General features: G+C 52.1%; 1 protein-coding gene across 3 annotated transcripts in view; it reads right to left on the reverse strand.

The window, feature by feature from the left end:
• Nucleotides 1-20,152, reverse strand: part of MDGA1 (MAM domain containing glycosylphosphatidylinositol anchor 1) — a 55,455-nt gene that overhangs the window by 15,167 nt on the left and 20,136 nt on the right. For all 3 annotated transcript variants that reach the window (XM_081140564.1, XM_081140562.1, XM_081140563.1), the window contains exons 2-8: nt 13,866-14,005; nt 8,933-9,107; nt 7,023-7,219; nt 6,190-6,322; nt 5,676-5,945; nt 3,498-3,827; nt 487-783 (exon numbers count right to left, since the gene is read on the reverse strand). In XM_081140564.1, coding sequence (XP_080996690.1) covers nt 487-783; nt 3,498-3,827; nt 5,676-5,945; nt 6,190-6,322; nt 7,023-7,219; nt 8,933-9,107; nt 13,866-14,005 — 1,542 coding nt within the window. The remainder of the gene's footprint in view (nt 1-486; nt 784-3,497; nt 3,828-5,675; nt 5,946-6,189; nt 6,323-7,022; nt 7,220-8,932; nt 9,108-13,865; nt 14,006-20,152) is intronic.

Raw genomic sequence — 20,152 nt, forward strand, 5'->3', positions numbered from 1 at the left:
CGGGGGCAGCTGTCAGCGTGGCCGAGAAGGTCCGAGGAGCGGCCCCGAGGGGGAGGCGATGCCCTCGCCCCTGCTCCCGTGCCCCCAGACTGGAAGGGTCTCGGGGCGGGCCTGTCTCCAGACCTGCAGACGCCTACTGCCTCCGGCCGTGCGTCCCAGATTGGGCTTCTATTCAGATGGCCCCCCACGCCCCGCGCAATGAAAACCCGCCTGACATCGGGATTTAGAGCCTGATCCCTGGAGCTAGATGACATCGGTTCAAATCTCTGCCCCGCCTCTAACTACGTCACTAAGTCACGTAACCTCTCTGTAACTTGGTTTCCCCGCCTGTAAAAATGTGTCAAGGTATCGAGGGCTTAGGGGTATCAGCAGTAGGCGGAGGGGTTTGGTTGCACTAGGGTGGGTGAAGGGGTAAAGGGGGGCAGGCCTGGCGAGAACGGGGAGGGACAGCCCGGGAGGTAGTGCGGCTGGGACAGGGGGACTCACACTGCACGTTCAGCTGCACCTGGGCCTCGCGGGGGCGCACGTTGAAGCCATTATAGCGAGCGGTCTGGCAGCGGTAGGTCCCACTCATGTCGCGGTTCACGCGCTCCAGCCGCAGCTTCCCGTCCGGGGTCTCTTCCAAAGGCAGCCCCGAGGGCAGCAGAGCAGCCTCCTTGTCCACGCGGGACCAGAGCACGGGCGGCCGTGGCTTGCCCCGCACCTCGCACTGCAGCTCTGCGGGGGAGCCCTCGCGCACGGTCACCACTGCCCTGCCCTTGGGCACACTGATGGTGGGTGGCACTGGGGTGGGGGGGCGTAGGAGCGGGTTAGAGATCCCCCCCCCCCGTGGGCTTCTGCTTCCCTCTCCCTGGGTGTGACCCTTCCTTCCCCATCCCAGGTGTCCCTTAGGCCTCTCAGTTATTTCCAAGCAGAACTCACCTCCCCAAATCCTCTCCACCTCCTGGGTCTCTACCTCAGGCTCTCCCAACTCAGAAAAAGAGCTAAGTCGTTGCGGCCTATTCTGTCCCTTCCCTTCCCTCACCTCAGCATCACTAGGCTTTGGGGATTCCACCTTTTAAACAATTCTAATATCTCTTCCCTCCATCTCCTGTCTCCTGCCTGCTGGCCCACCATATTCTCTCCCTTTTTTTCCCTCTGGAGTGTCATCACAGATTGATAGTCTGTATCCCCAATATCCTTTCCCTTCCGTCCTAAGTACTAATAAAATATCTGGGCCTTAGCAGGACACACGGCCAGAATTAAGAGCGTATCTCCCAGCCTGCCTTATGGCTACCATGTGACTAAATTTTGGCCAGCGGGCTTTGACAGGTAACAGGTGTCTTTAAAAGGAGAAGTCCCCCCCCCCTTTCCCTCCTGCCGGCTGGAATGCAGGCTGATGACTGCGGCTGGAGCTGCCACTGTGGAGGACCGGGCAGGTGCTAAGGGTAACAGAGCAGCAAGACAAGACCGAGTGGGGCCTATGGACCTGGTGGAGCAGAGCCGCTATTCCGGCCTGGACTGCTCACTTTTCCATGACGAAGAAATACACAGCTAACTTATTCAAGCCGCTTTTATTTAGGGTTTTTCCGTTACTCGCAGCCAAACCTCATCCAACCCAACACAATGCCCAAATGGGGGATCTTTTAAAGAGTTCCATGGGTCCCATCCCGCATCACATCAAACAAATTAAAATGTCCTGCATTACATATAAATTGCAAATAACTCTACAAGGCATGCTGAGGTCCAGCTATCTAGTTAGCATAATTTATACTCTATAAACACTTGTACATTTATTGGCTTTAATTCTGCAGTTTTCTCTTTGTATTTTGGTGCCAATTAATTTATTTCTCCAAGTCTAAACCATTTCCACAGGTCGTTAAAAAGCTTCTATGTCTTAAGCATTAAGCTTATGAACCAAATGGAGGAAATGGCCCTGTGCCCCATTGATTTCCCTGTTCCTAAAATATCCTAGCTCCCAACCCTTCTTCACCCCCTAGGCTAACGGACTGTAACCCCCACTGCACTCAGGTTAAAGCTCAACTTCTTGGCTCTGTAAACGGGGCCCCTGTGCTCTGGCCTCTGCCACCCCCAGCCTCATCTTCCCTCTCCCATGCTGTGTCCCAGCTGTGGGATCCACTTGTAAGGAATATACTCCCTGGACAACCCAAGTCTCATACACCTTGGGGGTTCCCCATTCCTTCCCTGCTGGGCTCCCCCCGCCAGCTAATGCTCACATGGAGCATGGCTCCTCTGAAGCCTTCCTTGGCAGCCTGGGACTCCTTCTGTAGTGTCCCCAGGATGCTCTACAAACCCTGCCTTTAGCTCCTGTGACCTTTCTAAGGTTTGCCTGCTTTACCGCAACAGGTATCTCCCCCAGGCTAGGCAGTGGGCTCTGAGGACAGGGCTGTGGCACTGGGTCCACAGCTCCTCACCCAGGGCCTGGCGCACAATGATTGGCGAAATAGATTTATGGAATCTGCGGAGGCCTGGTCCATTTATAAAGCCCAGCTAAGGTCAGTCTCCTTCCAGAAACCTTTCCTGACCCCCCAGCTTCACCTGGCCTCTCACTGTGCAGATGTCAGGATGGAAGGGGCCACCAAGGCCATCTGGCTCAATGTGTCACAGAGAGTAAAAGAGGCCTAGCTGAAGTCAGTCAGCTCCTCAGTGCAACGTGCTGGGGACTGGAGATGAGATTCTAGAGACCCTCTCCAGAGTCATCCCCTCCAAACTCCTGTCATTCTCAAAGGGCAAACCCTTCGGGGTGGCCAAAATCAGGCTCCGAAGGCAGACTGCCTGGGTTCAAACCCCAGCTCCACCACTTACTGTTGTGTTACCTTAGGTAAGTTTTTAAAACTCTCTGAGCCTGTTTCTTCATCTCTAAAAATTGAAGATAAACTACCTGTCCGATAAGGTAAATCATGAAGGCAAATGAGATAAATATAAAATCATCAGAGCACATAGTAAATACTCAGTAAATGTTAGCCATCCTTATGGCTAATAATGATCCCCTGCATAATCTGGCCCTTGCTGACCTCTCCACTCTCATCTCCCTCCATTCTCCCAGCCACACTCTCCTTCCTTCAGCTCTCCAAATGGTCCACACACTTCCCTGCCTCAGAGCCTTTTCACATGCTGATTCCTTGGCCTGTCTTTCTCTTCCACCCTCCCTTGCTCTCCTTTGCCTACTAAAATCCTGCCCTTCCTCAGATCTCAAATCAAAGATTTATCTTAGGAAATTCTTTCCAGACTCATGTATCACAGTTTGCGGTGATATATTTACATGTGAGACTACCTGAAAAATGTTTGCCTCCCTACTTAGTTCAATGAGGGCAGAGTCTATCTTGCCCACCACTCTACCCTAGCACCTAGCACAGTGTTTGGCATATAATAGGCACTTAATAAATGTGTGTGGCATGAACAAATAGAGTTTCCCTTTCCCAAGCTGCTTCCCCATCTCCCCTCTGTGGGCCTCCCCAGCTCCCTCACTCCTCCCCACTGCCCCTCCAGCTGCCCACCTGTCTCAGAGGAGATGTTGACCTCGACGCTCAGGTCAGGGACAGGTGCTCCTGGGAAGGAAGCCACACACAGGTAGGTGCCGTAGTCGCTGAAGTGCAGGTCAATGAGCTCTAGGCTGCTCGTGACAGCGGGCAACTCAGGGTCGTTTCGGGTCACCAGCAGCCTCTTGGACATGCGTGCTGGCTTGCCATTCTTGAACCACTGGTAGGTCACCTTCTCCTGGGGCACTGCATCCACATGGCATGACAGCTTCAGGTCCTGGCCCAGCTGTATGTTCTCACTTTCTTTGATCACGTCTGGAGTGATCTGGAACGTGGCGTTCTTCATGGCTGCAAGTGGATGGGGAGGGAAGGGTGGCTGGGGCTGGCCCAAAGCCAGGGTCAATGTCCTACTCCTATCCAGACCCAGCTCCTCCCCTCAAAGTGGCCCTCCTGCAGGTTAGGAGTTGCACCCTCCCACCACCAGGAAAAAAACGATCATTTTGCTGGGAAATTGTTCGGCTTGTTCAGATGTGTTTTTAAGAGTTTAAAAAAGCTCGCTGTAGAAAAGTGGGTTTAGTAATCATTTGAGTCACTGTTGACTGAACATACACTATGTGAGAGGCACTGTTCCAAGCACTTTACACAGGTTTACTCATTTAACTCACCCCACAGTCTATGAGGGCGGGACTTTAGTGTCCCCATTTTACAAGGAGGGAACCAAGGCTCAGACAGTTTAATTTGGAGTCTATGCTCTTAACCACTACACTACTTTATTTGTATTATTGTTTTAAACCTTGAATGATCAACATACAAATTTTGGAAGGATGCGCCAGAATGTAACAGTGGTTCTATCTAGACTCTAGACAGCAGGACTGAGGGGAATTGAGGGGACATTTTAATCTGCACATTTTATCCTTTTGTGTTATTTAACTCTTTGCAGCAAATTAGTGTAATTTTCATAATAAAAGCCCAATATAATAATTTTACATGTAATTACATTAAAGCACAGAGTTTACAAAGGAAAGAGTCTGACTTCTTTTAAAATCTGAATATTGTCTGATGTAATCCAAGAGTTAGACAGAACTCTTAATATTGGACGCTAATGGGACAGGACACTGGTACAACAGCTATAAACTAGGACGGGATTGGGCAAAGCAGGCTGTATGTCACTCTAAGAAGTGACCATAAGTATTTGATGTAAATTGAGACCTCATCAACCCAGGTTTTAAAGGCCCAATGAAAACAGGTAGAAGAAAATAATCTGTTGATGGGAAAGGTAGCATCAGAAAGAAAAAAATAGTCATCAGAGAACCACAATCTTGCTACATTCTTGCTTGTTCTGATTAAGTAAAAAATCATAGAGAGCTAGTTTCTTCTTGTGAAGAGAGTCTGAGAGAGACTGGTCAGTGAAAGATCAACAAAAAAAGTGTTGATTCCTTCAGAAGACTCTGAGTCAAATTTGGCAGGACCTACACTTTACTTTCAAGGGCTGAAGGGCGGATAAACAGCCTGTATCTTTAAAAAATAAATAATAAACAAACAAACAACCTAAAACTACCCAGGCAGAATTTAAAGTTGTCCCCTTGAAGCAGAGTAGCAAAATTAAGAGCCTATCAAGCAGCTAATGCTCAACTACTGAAGCTGAGGTTTACTAAGGAAAGTGTTTGTACTTCTTCAGATCGTACTCCAAGTTTTGTATCGTTTTTACATTTAATAATTATCTTCAGACTCACTGAAATGCTTTGCTAATAACAATTTACACATGAGGTATCTGGAAAGGTGTGTTATTTTCACTTTAACTCAATGAATCATGTGGAAACCAGTGCACAAAAAGGAAGCCAGGAAATTTATCCTGAAGATTGGAAGTCCATAGTTAGCTTTTCGCAACCTCAGTATCCCAATCTAAAAAAATGTAGGTACTCAATGCCAGTCCTTCCTACCTCTTGGATTGCTGAGGTTATATTTGGAAATGTAGATTGTAAATTGTAAATAAAACTTTACAAAAATTTAATCCTCCCACCTGCTGGCAGACCCCTGAATTGCAGGGAAATAAAAGTGCCTGGAACATGTCTCCTCAGCATATATCACCTACCAAGAGGAAGCAGACAGTCCCCTTTCCCATTTCACTGGTAGTTCCTGGAGGACAGGGACACTGTCTGCCTCTTAGTTCCCTCCCACTCCTCCGGAACCACGTACATCGCACCAGCAGGTTGACAGTCTTCTTGGCGGGGTTGCCCACATTGTTGGTGGCTGTGCAGTTGTAGTAGCCAGAGTCCGGGGCCTGCACTGAAGGGATGCTGAGGATGCCACCCTGGGCCAGAGCCCCCAGGGGCAGCGGGCCTGGCCCATGGGACCACTGCAGCTGGGGTAGGGGATCACCGCCTGTCAGCAGACACTGCACCGTCACATTCTCCCCAGGGTTCACCACCAGAGTTTCATTCACAGACAGCTTCAGGGCTGGTGGTGCTGAGAGGACAAGGAGGTGGGGTCTTAGGGAATCGTGAGGAATGTGGGGATCTAGGGAGCCAGGAAAACCACTGGGGGCTGGGGAAGGATGGGGGAGAAGAAAGGGGGAAAGGCAGGGAGCAGGGCGGGGAGCGGTGATGGCACTAGTGGTGATGTGCCTGGAGTCCTGCGTGGGGTGAGGCACTGTCTCTTGACTGGGGAGTCAGCTCAGGTGGGCAAGGGTATGGGGGGGAAGTGCCTGTACCCGTGGTGTTGGTGAGCCGGAAAGTGATGGCCTTGTCCGGGATGCCACACACGTTGCGTACAGACACCTGGCAGGTGTAGCTCGCGTAATCCTGGGGCCGAAGGTTCTTCAGCTTCAGGACCTTGGTCTCCCCCTGGGCAGCAGTGGACCACTGGTGTGAGGGGTCTGCTTGGGTCTCCAGGGGTCCTTCACATATTTACTCAGCACTAGAGGCTAAATTCCTATTCTAATTCTTATCTTTCCCAACCTCCACATCCTTCATTCCCAGGGGGCCTGAGTCTGGGTGGATGCTGCACTCTCCAAACCCTGGGTTTCTCTGTGTCTGGGGCTGCCCTGGTGCACACTGGCCAGGACCAGGCCTCAGTTTCTCCACTTTGGGAAGTGGAGGGGTAAGGAGGGAATCCTGCTCTGTCTTGCATCCCACACAAACATGGAGCTGACCCCACAGGCCATGGCCACATGTGACGCTTGGACAGCCACCTAGGAAAGCCACCTTTAAAAGCCCTCCCTGGTAGGATGGCTTCATCACCATTTCTTGGGACTGTAGGGAGCCTATGGGAAATGGAGTCATCTCTCTGGCCCAACTCCTGCTGTGTCTAACTGTGGGTGTCCCCAGCATTGTTCCCTGAGCTTTCTGTCCTGATTTCGGCTCCCCCAGGGTGTCTGAAGCCCAATCACAATGCTTCTAATGTCAGAACATACTGTTTTAGCCAGGGCAGTCCCCAAACTCCAGATGGTAAGGCCTCAGCCCCCGTGCCCCCCTCCCTTGTTGGGTGCAGAAGGAGGAGTGTAGGGTGAGCCATGAGACCAGGCCAGCTACTGCCCATCCTGACCTGGGTGTAGAGGGGCTCATAGATGTCAACTCCGTTGTCCTGGCTGTGGGACAGGGTGTCAGAGCCCCGCTTCCAGATAAAGCGGGCAGGAGGGTTGGAGTTGACGGTGCAGCGCAGGAACACTGTCTTCTCCTGGTAGAAGTTGCCTCGAACATCGCTCACTGTCTGGTGCACCGTCAGCACTGGCTCGTCCAGGTCTGCAAGGGCATAGCCCCAGTGGAGTCAGGACTGGGTGACCCCCAGGTGGGGGACTTGGGCTCCTGGCAGCCCTCAGGGAAAGCTGAGCCACCCTCAAGGATTCTTCCAAAAAGCCAGATGCTCTCCCAGCCCTGTAAGCTTGACCAACCTTTATAATCAGGGAACTGGACTTAATGACTTCCCAGCTGTCCCTCCCCATGGACCTGCATGGGGCTTGTCTATCTTCACCCTCCCATCATGGGATGGTGGAAGCAGCTGCAGACTGGAAATCAGGAGACCCTGGTTCAAGTCCCAGGCTAGCTCTTAATTTGTAGTGTGACCTGCCTAAGTCCCTCCTCTGCCTGGTAAATTGAACTAGATTGGTGGTTCTCACCCCTGTTTGCAAAATGGAATCACACGGAGATTTTCTTTTTAATATTGATGCTTGGAAGAGCTCATTAACAGTGTCACAAGTCAGAAGAGAGATTGTCTCTAAGAAGATTACTGACTGGGAGGGGGCATGAGGAAACTTTCTAGGTCCTGGAAATTCTCTTGAACTGGATGATGTTTACCCATGCAACTATACATATAAGAATTCATTAAACTGTGCACTGAAGATTAGTGCATTCTACTGAATGTAAGCTAATCCTCAGTTTAAAAAAAAATCCCAATGTCAGGGCCCCACCCTCAATCAATTACATCAGAGTCTCTGAAAATAGGACTCAGACATCAGTATTTTTTAAAAGGATCTCCTAGAGATTCTAATGTGCAATCAGGATTGTGAGCCAAAGGCACCAACATTCCACATTCAAACATCCTACAATAGCTATTTCAACATCCCAATATCCTGTCCTTCCACAGCCCACAGAGATAGAAATCATTACCAAGGCTGTGGGCAGAGGTGGGCATTGGTGAAGTCCAGGGCATGCCTGCCAGCCCCTTCCAACACCAGTAGCTAGAGAAATGACCCTCAGCCCCAGGGTTTGGCAGGCCCCTGGGGCTGATGGGGGACAGAAGAGAGGGTCTGGGGTTCCATTGCTCACCACTCTATCAGGCTCCACTGGGGAAGTGTGAGGCATATTTAATGGGTAGTTTCATTGTAGACATTAAGATGGTATAAGAGAGGCCTTTGGGCCTGGCCCCACAGGTGCTGGGGACCTGGGTCAGCCTGGATAGGCACAGAGGCGGGTGGCAAGCAGGGAGATAGCCTCTGGGGGTTAAGGGACTATCCATGGAGGGCAGGCAGGGACTAGGGGCTTCCCATTCAAGCAGCAGCAAGGACTGAGGGCAGCTTGCTCCCGCCTACGGTAGGGTAAGGAAGTTTCGGAGCTGCCCTGGGGCAAAAGCAGAGGCATAAAGTACTATGGGAAGGGCACTGGACCATAACGAAGAGGCCTGTGCTCACGAGCGAGTCATGAGCCCTTGGTACCTCAGTTTGCTCATCTGTGGCATGCGTATAATCCAACCTGCCCTGCCCTCCGGACCCCTTTGCAGGGATGCCGCGCGGTGCACCTGGGGTTGCGGATGGGAATGGGAGAGCGGTACCGGGTAGCACACAGCGGAGGGACAGCGGAGAGGCAGCGGCGACGCCCTCTCCAGCACGGAGGAGGGGAGGTCCCCGCTGCGCTCCACGGAGGTGTCGGTCCCCGCGGCCCCGCCCCGCCACCCCCCTCCCCCTCCCCCCTGCGCCCACGGGGCCGCCCCGGCCGGGAGGCAGGGAGGGGCCGACTCACACTGCACGTCCACGCGGATGGACTTGATGGCGGGCACGCCCACGCCGTTCTCGGCCTTGCAGTAGTAGCGGCCGCCCTGCGTGCGCGCGATGCGCTCGATGCGCAGCGTCTCGTTGAACACGGACGTCTCCTGGAACTTGTCGGACGCGCTGCCCGCAGTCTTGGTCCAGCGCACCTGGGGGGGGGGGCGGACTCAGACCCCGCCGGGGAGGGGAGGGGGAGGGGAGGGGAGGGGGAGGGGTGGGAGGGGAGGGGGAGGGGGCTCCAGGCTGAAGCCTGCAGTGTGTCTTCCCTGCAGCCCCGGGGCATTTCCCCAGCTCACATGGGGGCATTTACAGGCCTAGGAAACTGGCCGGGACAGACTTGTGGGAATGTGCAGGCCGGGTGGGCGCGTCACCCGAGAGCCTGGGGAGTCGGGGGTCAGATGGGCGAGGCTTTGACGAAGGCAGTATGTGCGGGGGTTACGAGCATGTATTTGTGGGCAAGTTTCCCAACCTCTCCGGCCTTCCTTTCCTTATCAGTAAAATGGAGAATATGGCCCCCCACCTCCTAGGGTTACTGGAAGGATTAAATTAATGTATACTTAGTGCCTGGAAGACTGATCCTACTCCTCTCTCGGCTTCAGATTTCTCATCGGTGCAAGAGGTATAGGTGGGAGCCAGCCAGCCTCCAAGACGGCCCCAAATGATTCCTGCCCCCCCCATTCCCACCCTTCTGTAGTCCCCTCTCTCTCTGTACCAGGGATGGTCTGTGTGACCAACAGAATACGGAAGGAGTGATGGTATGTGACTTCCAAGATCAGGCTATAAAAGACTGTGATTCCCACCTTGGTTGTTTTCTAGGGTCATTTGCTCTGGGGAAAGCCAGCTGCCATGAGCAACCCTGTGGAGAGGCCCCCAGGGGAGGAAGGGATGCCTCGGGTCAGCAGCCACGGAAGTCCGCTTGGAAGGGGATCCTCCAGCCCCAGTCAGTCCTCAAGTGACTACCGCCTGGTGAGAGACCCTGCGCCAGCACCAGCCAGCTCGGCCACTCCGGGATTCCTATCCCACAGAAGCTATGAGACAGTAGTGTTTGTTTAAAGCCCCTAAATTTTGGAGCATTTGTTATGCAGCAATAGATAACTATAACTAGTATGTAGCATAAACTCACTAGATTATATTTCTTCCATTATCTAGATTATATTTCTTCCACTTTGCAGGGTCACTGTGATGTTTAGAAACAAAGTATGAGTCACCCAACAAATAGCTATTATTATTAACATTGCCTTAAATTACTCAACGCTATCAAGGATCACACAGGAAACGAGCTACTATTCAAAGTACCAGAGGTTTAAGAAAAACTCATCCGTTCCTGATTACTAAATCCTAAGGACCACAGGATGAAGTAGGGAATCTTGCGTCTTAAAGTTGAGGATTGCTTGTTACAGAGACAGGGCAAGGGCCCTGATCCTGGTGACTAGGTCAGGCCATAGGTCATAAAAACAAAGAGGCTGGGAGAACTAGGTTGCACGCCAGAATGTTGCTACTCTCATCCGCTTGACAACTCAACTCTACCCTCCTGGACTTAGAGCAGAGAAAACTTGGGGAGGGACACAGGCAGTTCCAGGTAATCCACACTTAGACCAGAGGGTGCTTTGGAGAAAGACCAAGGCAATGAAAATATTTTTTTCTTTTTGCATTTGCTTTTGTCATTTTAACATGATTATCTAGATGGGGTTTGTTTACATATTGCCTAGGACATGGTTTGCTTTATCCTTCTGAGGGTTCATACCTTTCTTCAAGTCTACAAAATTCTCAGTTTTTAATTCTCTGAGTATTGCTTCCTCTCAGGTATCTCGTCTCTCCTAGAATACCTAAGTTTACGTTGTAGCTTCTCAGCCTATCCTCCTGTCTCCCAAGTTCCTTTTCACATCTCCATCTCTTTGTCTTCTCTAGTCTGCATTGTGGCTGATTTCCTCAGGTCTAGAGTTTAATTCATTAATTTTCTGTTTAGTTATCTCTCTGGTATAAAAGCCTAATTTTTCAAAAACTTGTTTTGTTTTCTAGGATTTCTATGTGCTCTTATTTCAAATCTAACTGATCAGGAGTTATAATCTCCTGTCTTGTAGATTATATGTCTTTCATTATCTCTTTAAACATTTTAAACATTTATTTTAAATATTCTTTCAAATTGCTCTATTATCTGTTTCCTCAGACATGGATTTTCCTGACACTGTATTTTTATTTTTATTTTATTTATTTATTTATTTAAGTATATCTTTATTGATTTCAGAGAGAGGAAAGGAGAGGGAGCGAGAGAGACAGAAACATCAATGACGAGTCATTGATTGAGCCCGCAACCCGGGCATGTGCCCTGACCGGGAATTGAACCCTGATCGCCTAGATCCTAGGTTGAAGCTCAACCGCTGAGCCACGCCTGGCCAAGCCTGACACTGTATTTTTAGATGAGTTTTAAAATTTTACTCCACAGGTTTGTAATTAGTGGGAATTATCTTTCACAGAAGTCCCACTTAGGCCCTGCTAGGCCTGTCCGTGGTTTGGTTGCCTATGTCCAAGATACATGGGTTCACAGGTTCCAACCAGTTTTTATGTTAGTTTCTCAGCTTACAGTTTCCTCACCACTTGGATAGTGCAAGACACAGACAGGTTTAGGGTCTTGTTCTCTCATAGGTGGCTGTTTGCACCCACATCCTGAAGCAGATAGTCTGCTCCCTGCTGTGACTCTGGGCAGTGGGACAGAGGTCTCTGGTCCCCATTTATAGGCAGTGCCATTCTTGTCAAGCTTCCAGCTTTAGGTAAGAGTCCAGTCCCAGCTCCTGGCCATAGACAGCCCTGTGGCCTCAACTCATACCCCCTCCATGTGTGCTTTAATACTACTACCCAGAGGTCCAAGTAGTCCAGGTCCCTCCAAGCTCCAGGTTCTTCAACTTCTGCTCACTACCATCGCTATAGATTCCTTCTTCATTTTGGCCCTAGGGATTCCTTGTCTCTTGATATTTGGAGTGGAGAATTCCATGCCCACTCAGTCCCTCATCCCGATCACAAGTGGGCCATGAGATGCTACTGCTCCCCTATGAGACCAGAAGCTCATGACAACAGGAAACGTAGCTGTATCCTTGGGCCTCACCACAGTGCTTGGCACATAGCAGGTACTCAATAAATATCTGTTGTAATAAAATGGGTGGAAAAAGGAACTAGGAGGCATTTCAGGAGAGGTGAGTAGCGGTGGGTAAAGCAGGAATGAACCAGGTATAGTTGGGCAAGTTTGACTGGAGCACAGGGTGTGAGAAGGATGGTGGTGGGAGATGAGACAAAAAAGGCAGGTGGGGGCAAGATTGTGGGAGGTCGTCAGTTCTACCTCCAGGAGCCTCAGCTGGGTCTGGTAGGTAATAGGGAGCCATCGAAGGATGCTGAGCAGGGGAGTGATATGATGTAGCAGGCTGGAGAATGAGGATTCTGGGACCAGGGTGCAGGAATGGATTGGAGGAGGAGGTTTGGAAGGCCAGTTAGAGTCTACTGTGTGGGCCAGGGAACAGGACTGAAGGTGTGACCTGGAGGAGTGATGAGGAATAGAGAGACCCATGCAAGGGCAGAAAAAGAAAGGCCTCAGAGGCTGGCTGTGTGTGGGGAATGAGATGGGACATAGTCAAATACGAGCGCCGGGGTTTGAGCCTAGGTAGCAGGAAAAACAATGAAACCGAGGATGGAAACAGAAAACTGTATGTGCGCACAGCCACACCACAGATGACTCGACCACGTGATGCACAAGGGGGCACACACAGATGGCCAGTGCAGCCTCAGGGGAAGATGGCCCAGCTGCCTCCCTGGCGTCGGGAGAGCCATCCCTGATAGTCACATCTGACACAAACACCAGCCTGAAGGCTGGCAGCATTGCTTTCACTTCTGAACAAGCCTGAGAAGGAGCAAGCAGTGATCAGAGTGTCAGGCTGAGAGAGTCTTTGGGGGTTTCCTGGTCCATCTGCCTGTCTCAAGGGCAAACCTACTAAAGCCATCTCTGTTGCCAAAATTATCCTGAAAAAGGGATTTCGCATTTCACTCTCCTTCCTAGGATCCAATTGAAACCTTTTCTGCTGCTCTTAAAGGTCACAGCAACTCACCGGCAAATTCCACCCATCCCTGCAGCCCCCCGCCCCTGCCTCCTCCCATCAGCTCGCGGTGATAACCTGCCTACACCTCCTGTCTGAATCATTCAGTTGGTCTGGGACAAAATTCACCTGGCATTTCCAGATTCTCAGCATCTGTTGCTTTCTAATTGCTTTGAGTCCTTTAATCTCAAGAGTGAAGGGCTTGCCTCCTGGAAGCCTCCTGCAGTAAAGGTGGTATTATATGTTGCTGCTAATTCCTGGAGCCCCCAATCCAAAGACGGACACCCTGGGAGGAAGTGTGCCAAGCTACAGAGAACACTGGTTCTGGATTCAAATTCTGCTTCCACCTTCACAAGAGCTGTGTGACCTTGGGAGTTCACCCAACCTCCCTGAACCTCAATTTCCTCAGCTGTAAAATGGGGGCATGAATGCCTTCCTCACAGCATAGTGGTGAGGAGCCAAAGAGAAAACACTGGAGAAAGCCCCTAGCACAGTGCTTGGCACACGGCCTCAAACGGTGGCTGAAGGTGCATCTGAGGATGTGTCTGCTCACAGACACGAGGGATGGAGTGGAATCGAACAACTATATTGTTTTTCCCCTTGGCCATCAATGTTTTCAGGTGAATAAGGCTGCAGCCTCCAGCCCTTCCCCACAGAGTTCATTTTCCAGCTATTGCTCCAGCCCCATCTCCTGTCTTCTGTGTATTTGCTGCTGTCGCCTCTAGTCCCCAACGCCTGCTGCGGGTTCTCAAGCTCTGATCCCAGAGGGGGGGAGGGGAGGAAGGAGGGGAGGGCAGGAGGGGCCGCACAGGCTGGATGGGGGCTTACCTGGGGCCGAGGGTGCCCGGTGACAAGGCATTGCAGCACGAGGGTGTCGCCCTCCCGGATGGTGTAGACGCGCTCACTGATGTTGTCTTCTTTCACCACACACGCCTGGCCCGCGTGGACAATCTGGGCCTGGGCTGGAGCTGGCAAAAAGCGGGAGGTTCAGACTAGAGGCACCAGGTCCAAAAGGAGTCTGACACTCTCCTGGGTATGTCAGAGAAAGGGGTCAGCCCAGACCTCTCCAGGTCATTCTTCAGAGGCCTGACCCTATCGAGCTCAAGAAAGAATCCTCCCAGAGCCCCCAGGCCAGAACCAGAGAGGCCAGAAACTCAGGAAAGGGGCAGCTCTTCCCCATCCCACCCCCCTTGCAAGAGATCTGTGCTCTCCGATGAGATGGTGAGGGTGAGGGGCTTTGTAACCCATACAGACCGGTTATCACTCGGTGAGCATCACTGTTTTAGCAGCCCCTGGAGGCTGCTGGTGCTCCACCCAGCTTCCTGCATCTGGCCGGTGGGTCCATCCCCAGCTGCTCTGAGTGGTAGCTGCTGGGTGCACAGAGCTCACCTTCCCCAGGGAAGTGCCCTTAGCCAGTGGGAGCGACCTGGCCCAGAAACGCCTAGGAGGTCACCCTCTTCCCCAATATTCACATACAATGACTGACAAACATGGGTGCAAATGCCAAGGCCTCTTGCCTCAAGATGGGATGACTGTGGTGTTGTTCATACTCCAGGGCCCTCCTCAACCCCGGATCCCCAGGAACAGGCTGAGGCTAAGTCAGCTGAACCACATTTTTGCCCAGCTGCTTCCCTTGCCCCCTTAGTTTCTCCTGAGAGCATTTTACCCACCCCAACCACCTTAGAGAACTTAACCTAAGATTCCCCCAACCCCACAGACTACACATTCCCTTTACCCAAAGCCCTGCTAATTTTCCCTCATTGCTCCCTAAGCCTGTGCCAGCCTCTTCTCCAAGGAACAGAAGTTCTCCCAGGGGGCCTGGGAGTTCTCCAAAAACTGACTCCTCCCTGACCTCTCCCGGTGCCCAGGGCTGGGGGAACCCACAGGGAAAATGACTGAACTGGAAAAGTTCACAGTCCCTCCCTCAGTGTCAAGCCCCGCTGTGCTAAAAGCAAACCAGTCCCACCTCACAAATGTTAGGGCTCTGGGAAGGAGGGCAAGACCCCCCAAGTTCACCTATCTGCTCGCAGTTGACGGTGGAGAGAGTGGATGTGGGAGAGCTTATCAGGGTACAAGGGACACAGGGAGTGAACACAGAGTCCTTGCCCTAAAGAAGTGAGATAAAACCTGTACATAAAATGTGTAACTTCCTCCAGGAAGTGCCCCATGATTGACCTGCATGATCTTGTTTTTGTATGGGTCACTCCCCCAGCACAACAACAAAGCATCAATCTGTGTGTCTATCAGATTCGGGGTCCTTGTTTGTCTGCCTACCAGGCTGTGAAATCCTCCTTGATGAGCCCCTTCCCATGGCTGACTTCTCCCAGGCGTCCACACTCTTTCTGGAGGAGTACTGGCTAGCAGCAACGTGCCCAGAACCCCTGACCTTGGCATTTCAGTTTGTCCATCCCTCCACCCCCCACGCCCACTGAGTTCCGTTACCATGGGCCAGCCTCCCACACTTTGCTCACCCCTGAAATGTCTGGAACTGTGTTTCTGACCCTGAGCCAACAGAAACCCCCACTGGGTCGCAGGTCCCCAAAGGGGCTCTGTCCCACTTAACCTCAGCCCCCCTCCGCACACCCCGGGACGGCACTGCCACAGCAGCATCTTCTGATTCCAAAGGCAACCAGGCCAGGGCCCTGTCAAGAGGCACCGTGACAATAATCCCTTCATTCAGGCTGTGGAACAACAAACGCTGGGGGCTGGCGCTGTCCGGGGTGCTGAAGAGGCTGTCAGGAACCACAAACAAGGACCAGCTCTGAAAGAGCAGCTTTGGGGAGACCCATAGCAAACTGGAGAACAGAAATGAACAGGAGGGTTTCCGAGTATGCTCAGTGCTAAGATGACTCTAAAGCAGGGGCATGTGACAAGGAACAGTGGGCAGAGGAGAGACCTGGTTTAGACAGATGGAAAGAGCTGATAATCTGGGATGCATTCCTGGCTCTGCTACCCAGTAGCTGGGTGACACTGGGCAAGTTACTTAATCTCTCTGAGCCTCAGCCTCTTCATTTGTAAAATGGGAACAATAATGCCTTCTCCCAGGCTGGTGTGGAGGTTTAAGACAATATGTGTACAACATCTGTCCAAGCAGTATGTATGTGCTCTCTCACTAAGTGACAGCTCCTGGGACGACCATACAGGATTGAGAGATGGGGACAGGAGGGCCCCTCTGTGGCCCCCTCTACACTCCCGGGCTGGAAACACCCAACGCAGACTTTAACCTGTAGGGATGATTCATGAACATGTTCAAGACTCCTGTGGAGGGTTTTGCAGGGCTTCAGAGGGCTTGGCGAACAAGGGAGAGGGCAGCCCCTTCGCTGAGCACCCCTCTTACCCTAACCCACACTTAGCTTTCAGCAAGTTATTTTGTGATTTTCAGAAAGTTACTTAAGCCTTAGTTTTCTCAGTTGTAAAATAGGGGTTTTGTGAGAAATAAATATGTAAACTCAGGTAAAGTGTTTACAACAGTGTCTGGTACCATGCCAGCCAGCACTTTATTTCAAAAGCGATCCTGCACTCCTCTCAGGAACCCACCTGCCCAGGACCTGAAGCCTGCATGACAGGACCCTGGCTTTTCTGCCACAGATGACAAGGGCTGGTGCATTCCCGGGGTCCACTGTATATTTGCAAGATCCTCGCCTCAGTCTGAGAGGCAAAAAGGGCAAGTCCTAATTAGCCTCCTTTGGCAGAGAAGGAAACGGAGGCCTGGAGAGGGAAATGCCCACATCACTCACTGACACAGGACAGTAGCAGAGCTGGGACTCAAACCCAGGCCTTCCACCTGGTAACCTGGAACTCAGTTCACTGTCCCAGTCATCCTCGGACTCCCTCACCCCGCCTCGTGTTGCCAAGGGAGCTTGTCATAGCACATTCCCAGGCCCGCATGGCACTGCCAGCTCTCGCCTCTCCAGGTGTGGGCCTCGGAGTTTGTATTTGTAACAGGTTCCCGGGAATTTCGGAGCAATGCAGGATTTGATCATCGCTGCTTGATATCACATTGGTGGACAGAAAACAGGAAAGGATTTTGGAACCAAGTGTGTTTCCCTGACTCTGGTGTATGAGACTTTTCCTATTTCACTCCGGGCTCTTTCAATAAACCCCCATGAGAAAGGAAAACTGTGTCCCCCAACCTGTGTGCCATAAAGTGTTCATCAATAGTCCACTGCCAAATAACACTGCCTCTTCTCACCTCAGAGTCTCAGCACACAAGAGGATATTATTAAAGGCTCTGAAAAGTCCTGCAGTAAACACACCCGTTAACTTGGTTTAATCAAATGCTTTCCAAATGTATTTGACCATAAAGCCCTTTCTTCAGAGTATCTCTTAGCATTTGAGAAACAGAAGTGTTGTATATAACAAGTGGGAAACTGCTGATTCAATGCTCAATACAAAACTAAGGCTGTGGAGTCAAGTAACACATAGCCCACCGCACACCACACGCCAGTCCCTTGGCCGAGGACATCAAGTAGCATAAGAGATGTCACCATGGGGCAACTTCATCATGAGGAAGGCTGAGGCTGAAATAGCGAGTCCCTAGCAGAGTGCTTCTCGCCAATCAACTCACTCTTTTCTTCCCCCAAAGGCAGACACCTCAGATTGTAGGTGCGGGTGGGGACTGTGGCACCAGGCAGGCCCAGTGGGCAAGCCGCACTCTCAGGACTCACGTAACGGCTAGTTCCGACTTGCCCACTGGGCTTCCGAAGAGAATTCTCACTGGAACCTAGAAGGGGGAATTTCATCAAGGACTTCACCCCCATAAGAGAATTTCCAGCCAAGAGGCTGCTAGCCAAGCGGTAGGGGGTGCTGTCAAGTGCATGCGGGTGCAACAGTGCATGTAGAGCCAAACATGGCAGGCAGGCAGCAAAATGCATGGAAAACCTGAATTTAAAGCCCCATCAGCTTTCCTTCAGGTTTCCTCCCAACCCACGTTTGAAAAGGTCAGTCGTAGCCAAGCAGGGGCTGCTGTCTTGCTCCCCCCTCCTGACTCCTTCAGGGGAAGTGTGTCTGCAGGCTGGGGAAACTTCCAGACAGAGCAGAGTGGGGGGAGGGCAAGGAGGGAAAAGGAGAAGGGTGGCTGCGGACTTCCCCACCCGGAGCTGGCTCTCTCTGCAAGTACCACCACCCTCACCCCTCCCTCGAGCATCGCGGAGCGTCCTGGGCCAGGCACCATGGACTCAGGATCTGTGTTCTGTTCCCAGCTTCCATCGGACAGCCATCCAACAAATCCTGAGTGTGGGGGCTGAGATTGGTGCTGGGGTACCGGGAGCTACGGCACCAGGCCCTGTCCTAGGGAAGCATATAGTCTGGAAGAGCTGGGATAAAGGCCTGCGGAGAGGCGGAAAGGAAGCAGAGAGGGACTGCTGTGAGCTGGAGTCATGTCTCAGGTCTCCCCGCCATAACAGTAGCATAACAATATACACACAGTATAACAATTTACTCTGTGCCAACATTGTGCTGAGTGTTTTATGTCTATTATCTTATTTATTGCTCATAACAAGTCTATTATTGTTCCCATTTGTCAGATGAGGAAGCTGAGGCTCAGCAAGGTTAAGTAAGTTGTCCGGACTCCCTGCTGGTGGGGAGCCTGTCTGACTCTCTGACTTTTGCGCTCAGTCCCATGCATTTCCAGTTCCCAAGTGTTCACACAGTGCTGAGGACACGCAGGACGGAGTCACTGGTGCGACGATCCCATGCAGCACCTTTCCAAACTGTCTGTCCCTCCCTCGCCCTCCCAGTTCCTGGTATGTACGTTTATCGATCCTTTTATGCCTGTAATGCAAATGGACACAATAATTTAATGTGGTTAACAGTGCTGAAATATTAACAGCCTTTTCTCTTTTAATTAGCTGCTCAGAGAATGGCGGCGGGGTCTGGGAGGAAGTTCTCGGGGCAGGCGCCTGAGGGGCTCCGTCCGGGCCTCCTCCTGCCAGGGATGATGTTATGCGCCTCCCCTGTGGGCCAGGGACCACAGATGAGCCCTGCGCTCTGTGCTCGCCACAGCGGGGTTTGCCCTGGCCTCCCCACCGACCATGCTGGCTGAGCCTGTCCTCTGTTCTCGGCCGGCCAGGATGGGCAGGCTGACTTCTCGGGAGCACTCCAGGTCTGGGGAGGCTCCAATTCTATGATGGGAAAATGAGTCTGAAACAGTCCCACCATCCTAACCATCTCCTCCGGCCTCGCCTCCCCGCCGGTCATCTGGCGGGGACACACAGCACACTCTGCTCTGTCCGCCCCTGGACATCCTCTCAGGTCATTAGGCCTCCATTCAAGCCAATTGGACCATCCTCCCTCTCGCTCCCCGGCCTCCCAACCATCCAGGACACACACGGTCGCCTGTTAACGTGCCACTGATCCACCGATTCCTCTGTGACATTTCCTGAGCGCCTATCGTGTGACTATCCTGCCCTCAGTGCGAGGATGCAGAGCCCAGTGAGGCCCAGCGCTCATCACTGAAGCTCTGCCCGCCCCTGGCCGCAGACCACGCTAGTCTGCTCTCCACTGCAAGGGCTTCTTTGCTCATCCAAATCAAACCCCTATTCAGCCGACCTGCCCTTTGGCTGCAAAAATCTCTCTCCAGCCCGAGTGTATGTGTTGCTGACTTCCAGGTACAAGGGTGCTGTCACTGAGTGTGGAGAGCAGGCACAGTGAAAGGGTCAGTGCACAGGCTGCCACCCTGTCACCGTAATGGAACATAAAACCTCGCTGTGCTCTCACGCGGTCAGATGCAGGGCCCCCTGCCACCTGCCCAGCCTGGTACTGTTTACAGGGCTGGGCCCAGTTGCAGAGCCGGACAATCCTGGCAGAGCCTGGCACTCCTGGCAGCCCTCCTCTGCTGAGAGTGGCGGCCAGTCCATCTGTGCCCCAGTCCCTAGGAATGTTCGGCACCACTGCACCCACATCCTGGCCTCACCAGAAGGCACACAGGCTTTGAGAGTGCCAGGTTACGCTCATAGACTCCTGGTTGTCAGTATCAGTGGAAGTCCAATCTACCCGCCACGTGTAGATGTCAGGCCAGGCCACTGGGACAGCCCTGTAAATGAGGACTCCGAGGCCCCCTGGGGGAAACGATAAAGGGACTTTCTCCCTGGTGGGCCCCAGAACACTGGGATCAA

Source organism: Miniopterus schreibersii (assembly GCF_964146895.1).
Source record: "Miniopterus schreibersii genome assembly, chromosome: 6".
Taxonomy (NCBI): Eukaryota; Metazoa; Chordata; class Mammalia; order Chiroptera; family Miniopteridae; genus Miniopterus; species Miniopterus schreibersii.